At 48.8% G+C, this 6000-nt stretch overlaps 1 protein-coding gene across 1 annotated transcript in view; it reads right to left on the reverse strand.

Moving 5' to 3' along the window:
* Nucleotides 1-5584, reverse strand: part of LOC140207819 (uncharacterized) — a 76537-nt gene extending 70953 nt beyond the window's left edge. The window contains 1 exon segment of the mRNA XM_072276380.1: nt 3538-5584. Coding sequence (XP_072132481.1) covers nt 3538-5220 — 1683 coding nt within the window. The 5' untranslated portion in view covers nt 5221-5584.
* Between the last annotated feature and the right edge of the window lie 416 nt (nt 5585-6000).

A 6000-nucleotide genomic window follows, 5' to 3' on the forward strand; every position in this document is an offset into this window, starting at 1 on the left:
CACAGTGATTGATCCCTTCCTATTTCTGACTTCCACCCACACCGACTCAGTGGACACTCCCTCTGCAGCGTCCTCCCTTTCTATTGCCATGATACTATCCCTGATCAGTAATGCTACTCCCCCCCTTTCTACCTCCCATCCTATTCCTTTTAAAACACCTAAACCCCAGTACCTGCATCAGCCAATCCTGCCCTTCCTCCAGCCAAGTTTCAGTAATGGCCACAACGTCATAGTTCCACGTACTGATCCATTCTCTAAGTTCATCCCCTTTATTCCTAATACTCCTAGCATTGAAATAGACACACTTCAACCCCTCAAACTGGCTACATTTATGTTTTGTCCCCTGCCTGTCCTTCCTCAGCAACTCAGAACACACAGCATCGTGCCCTTGTTCTTCTACCCTAATCACTGCACTCACATTCTGATTCCCACCACCCTGCCAAACTAGTTTAAACCCTCCCCAACAGCTCCAACAAACCTGCCCACCAGGATATTGGTCCCTTTCCAGTTCAGGTGCAGCCCGTCCTTGTTGTACAGGTCAGACCTTCCCCAGAGGAGATCCCAATGATCCAGAAATCTGAACCCCTGCCCCCTGCACCAACTCTTCAGCCACACATTCAACTGCCATGACTTCCTGTTCCTACCCTCTCTGTCTCGCGGCACAGGCAGCAATCCTGAAATTAGCACCCTTGAGGTCCTGCTTTTTCACTTTTTTCCCCTAACTCCCTTTATTCCTTCTTCAGGACCTCATCCGTACTCCCATCTATGTCATTGGTCCCCACGTGGACCAGGACATCTGGCTGCTCACCCTCTCTTCTGAGAATACCGAGAACTCCATCCGAGATATCGCGGACACTGGCACCAGGGAGGGAACAGACTGGGATTCTATATCTTTCCCACAGAACCTCTTAACTGTCCCCTTAACTATCGAATCCCCTATCACTACTGCTCTCCTCTTTTCACTCCTTCCTTTCTGAGCTGAGGGTCCAGTCTCGGTGCCAGAGACGTGACCACTACAATTTGTTCCTGGTAGGTGTAGGTCGTCCCCACCAACAGTGTCCAAAACAGTATACTTATTGTTGATGGGAACGGCCACAGGGGTGCTCTGCTCTTTCTGTCTATTCCCCTTCCCTCTCCTGACAGTCACCCATTTACCTGTCTCCTGACTTTTAGGGGTGACTGTCTCCCTGAAACTCTGATCTATTACTGCCTCTGCCCCCCGAATGAACCGATTTCACAGGAGCTGCAGCTGGATGCACCTCTTGCAGGTGTAGATATCGGAGACAATTGTGCTGTCTCTGTCTTCCCACATCCTACAATCGGAGCACTGGACTGCCCTATCTACTGCCTCCATTACTAACTCCTAAGTTAATTAATTAAATAAACTTTCCCAGCCTTACCTTACTGGGAGCAAGCTCATCCTCTGCCTCTGCTCACTGAAATCTCTCGAGCCAAAGCCTCAAAGCTCCACTCCTTCACTGGCCGCTCTCCACTCCAGTCCACGTTAAACTCCAGTCCCAATAAAGGTGAATATGCAGCAGAAGAACCTCCTCCCATGCTCAGTGACCAGTGTGCAGAACTGGGTCTGGTGAGCAACAGCAATAATTGCAGAGTTCAGCACCGACAGTCACTCTCGAAATTGCATTCAGCAACGGTGATGGACAAATATCCAGCATGCAGCTCGTTGAAACTTTCTCCCCAGTGCAGAAATCGTGCTTGACCAATCTTCTAGAATTTTTTGAGGATGTAAGTATGAAAATGGATGAGGGAGAGCCAGTGGATGTAGTGCACCTCGACCTTCAGAAAGCCTTTGATAAAGTCCCACATAGGAGATTAGTGGACAAAATTAGGGCACATGGTATTGGGGGCAGAGTACTGACATGGATTGAAAATTGGCTGGCTGGCAAAAAACAAAGAGTAGTGATTAACGGGTCCCTTTTGGAAAGGCAGGCGGTGACCAGTGAGGTACCACAGGGTTCAGGGCTGGGACCGCAGCTGTTTACAATGTATATTAATGATTCAGATGAAAGGATTAAAAGTAACATTAGCAAATTTGCCGATGACACAAAGCTGGGTGGCAGTGCGAAATGTGAGGAGGATGTTATGAGAATGCAGGGTGACTTTGACAGGCTGGGTGAGTGGGTGGATGCATGGCAGGTGCAGTTTAATGTGGATAAATGTGAGGTTATCCACGTTGGTGGTAAGAACAGGAAGGCAGATTATTATCTAAATGGAATCTATTTAGGAAAAGGGGAAGTACAACGAGATCCAGGTGTTCTTGTACATCAGTCAATGAAAGCAAGCATGCAAGTACAGCAGGCAGTGAAGAAAGCTAATGGCATGCTGGCCTTCATAACAAGGGGAATTGAGTATAGGAGCAAAGAGGTCCCTCTGCAGCTGTACAGGGCCCTGGTGAGACCACACCTGGAGTACTGTGTGCAGTTTTGGTCTCCAAATTTGAGGAAGGACATTCTTGCTATTCAGGGAGTGCAGCGTAGGTTCACAAGGTTAATTCCCAAGATGGTGGGACTGTCATTTGTCGAAAGATTGGAGCAACTGAGCTTGTATACACTGGAATTTAGAAGGCTGAGAGTGGATCTTGTTGAAACATATATGATTATTAAGGGATTGGACACGCAGGAGGCAGGAAGCATGTTCCCGCTGATGGGTGAGTCCAGAACCAGAGGCCACAGTTTAAGAATAAGGGGTAAGCCATTTAGAATGGAGTTGAGGAAACATTTTTTCACCCAGAGAGTGGTGGATATATGGAATGCTCTGACCCAGAAGGCTGTGGAGGCCAAGTCTCTGGATGCTTTCAAGAAAGAGATGGATAGAGCTCTTAAAGATAGCAGAATCAAAGGTTATGGGGGTAAGGCAGGAACGGGGTACTGATTGTGGATGATCAGCCATGATCACAGTGAATGGCAGTGCTGGCTCGAAGGGCCAAATGGCCTACTCCTGCACCTATTGTCTATTGTGAACCCAGTAGTGTGTCACAACTGTAACATGCTGTGAGGTTTCAGTGTTAATGTAATGGCCTCTCTGTAATGTTTCACTGCTGAGGTTACTGTTTCTCTGTAGCAGCAATGTTTACGTTACGACTAGAGACAACAGAGTTTTGAAGTGCAGGGCTATCCAATGAGAGAAATGTTGTTCTTTCTTGTGAGTCTGGAAGAGAGATTTTTGCAGGTCTTTTGCTTGGGAGCGATGAGAAGACATGAATGGAGAGAGTGGGCCCTTTTCCTTTATTTTTTCTTTACTAGCCCTATAGTCAAAGTAAGAACTACAAAGCCCAATCGTTTAATCGCATATTATGTACCGTTTGTTATTTTGGGGTACTGATTTGTAATGGGGGTCACATCGTGCAGCATCCACCCAAACGAGATTTCTTAAGTTTGGCCGGGCTGGGGGCTATCACCCCCTATATTAAGCTGCTAGCTGAAGCGAGAGTTACATATGGTTAGATGACTGAGCGAATTGCTTCACACATTCACAGCAGGTGAACGGCCTCTCCCCAGTGTGAACTCAATGATGGACATTTGGTGGCAATGGCTGAGAGAATCTCTTCCCAAAGTCTGAGCAGCAGATCGGCCTCTACCCAGTGTGAACTCGCTGGTGTCTCTGAAGATGAGACAACCGAGTGAATCCCTTCCCACAGTCTGAGCAGGTGAACAGCCTCTCTCCAGTGTGAACTTGCTGGTGACTCAGTAGTTGAGATGACGTAGTAAATCCCTTTCCACAATCTGAACAGGTGAATGGCCTCTCTCCAGTGTGAACTCCCTGATGCACCTTCAGTTGAGATAACTGAGTGAATCCCTTCCCACAGACTGAGCAGGTGAATGGCCGCTCCCCACTGTGAACTCGCTGGTGTGCCATTAGAGTGGATGACTGAGTGAATCCCTTCCCACAATCCGAGCAGGTGAACGGCCTCTCCCCAGTGTGAAATCGCTGATGTACCTTCAGTGCAGATGAGCAAGTGAATCCCTTCCCACAGTCTGAGCAGGTGAACGGCCTCTCCCCAGTATGAACTCGCTGGTGTACCTTCAGTTCAGATGATTGAGTGAATCCCTTCCCACAGTCTGAGCAGATGAACGGCCTCTCCCCAGTGTGAAATCGCTGATGTACCTTCAGTTGGGATGAGCAAGTGAATCCCTTCCCACAGTCTGAGCAGGTGAACGGCCTCTCTCCAGTGTGAACTCGCTGATGTACCTTCAGTTCAGATGACTGAATGAATCCCTTCCCACAGTTTGAGCAGATGAACGGCCTCTCCCCAGTGTGAACTCGCTGATGTACCTTCAATTGGGATGAGCAAGTGAATCCCTTCCCACAGTCTGAGCAGGTGAACGGCCTCTCCCCAGTGTGAACTCGCTGATGTACCTTCAATTGGGATGAGCAAGTGAATCCCTTCCCACAGTTTGAGCAGGTGAACGGCCTCTCCCCGGTGTGAACTGACTGATGTGTCAGTAGGTTCGATGACCGAGTGAATCCCTTCCCGCACACTGAGCAAGTGAACGGCCTCTCTCCAGTGTGAACTTGCTGGTGTACCAACAGTTCAGATGACTGAGTGAATCCCTTCCCGCAGTTTGAGCAGGTGAATGGCCTCTCCCCAGTGTGAACTTGCTGATGACCCTTCAGTTGAGATGATCGAGTGAATCCCTTCCCACAGTCGGAGCAGGTGAACGGCCTCTCTCCAGTGTGAACTCTCTGATGTACCTTCAGTTGGGATGATCGAGTGAATCCCTTCCCACAATCCGAGCAGATGAATGGCCTCTCACCAGTGTGAACTCGCTGATGTACCTTCAGGTGGGATGAGCAAGTGAATCCCTTCCCACACACTGAGCAGGTGAACGGCCTCTCCCCAGTGTGAACAGACCAGTGTGCTTGTAGGTGGGATGATCGAGTGAATCCCTTCCCACACACTGAGCAGGTGAATGGCCTCTCCCCAGTGTGAATACGTTGGTGTCTCTGTAGAACAGAGGACGAAGTAAATCCCTTCCCACAGTCTGAGCAGGTGAACGGCCTCTCCCCAGTGTGAACTCGCTGATGCACCTTCAGTTGGGATGAGCAAGTGAATCCCTTCCCGCAGTCTGAGCACGTGAACGCCCTCTCGCCACTGTGAACTGACCGGTGTATCCGTAGTTTATATGATTCAGTGAATCCCTTCCCACAGTCTGAGCAGGTGAATGGCCGCTCCCCAGTGTGAACTCGCTGGAGAGCCATTAGGTCAGATGACCGAGTGAATCCTTCCCCACAAATTCAGCAGATGACCAAGTTTCTGCCCAGGGTGAACTGACTGGTCTGTCCACAGGTGGGATGACCAACTGAATGCCTTCTCACGCACAGAACAAATGAATGGCCTTGTCCGGTGTGAACTTGCTGATATATCTTCAGTTGAAATGACCGACTGAATCCATTCCCACTGTTTGAGCAGGTGAATGGGCTCCCCCCCATGTGTAAAATGATGGGCATGCCAGCCGGTCAGATGATCGAGTGAATCCCTTGCTCCTCTTTTTAAGTATCTAGACAGAGACAGCAAAACTGGCGTGTTGTGTTCGAGATTCCCAAAGACAAATTCCTTGTCATTTTTAACCTGTAAAAATATTTACAAAATCCATCAGTGGGTGTAGGACAATATTTCAGATGAGATCCCTTGAGTTGTCAAGGTGTGATCTGGCATCACACTATTACAGTGAGGTTCAACCCAAGCTGGAGAGAGAAATCATCTTCTAACTGGGCACAGTGCTGGTATCTGGAATGACCATCAAATTCTCTGATGCTCTTCCTGTCTCTCTAAGAATGTGGCATTTCTGCCATCTCCAATCTGTGACCTGGCTCAGTTTGACTCTCTCCATTGGCATTATTCCGTTCCCACTGAGCTGCATGGGTTCCAGGCCCCACAGTAACTGAAACACTCTCACACAAATAGCTGGCAGTGCATTCCACGCAGCCACCACTCTCTGTGTAAAGAACTTACCCCTGACATCCCCTCGGTATCTATTT

This window comes from Mobula birostris, chromosome 13 (assembly GCF_030028105.1).
Source record: "Mobula birostris isolate sMobBir1 chromosome 13, sMobBir1.hap1, whole genome shotgun sequence".
Lineage (NCBI taxonomy): Eukaryota > Metazoa > Chordata > Chondrichthyes > Myliobatiformes > Myliobatidae > Mobula > Mobula birostris.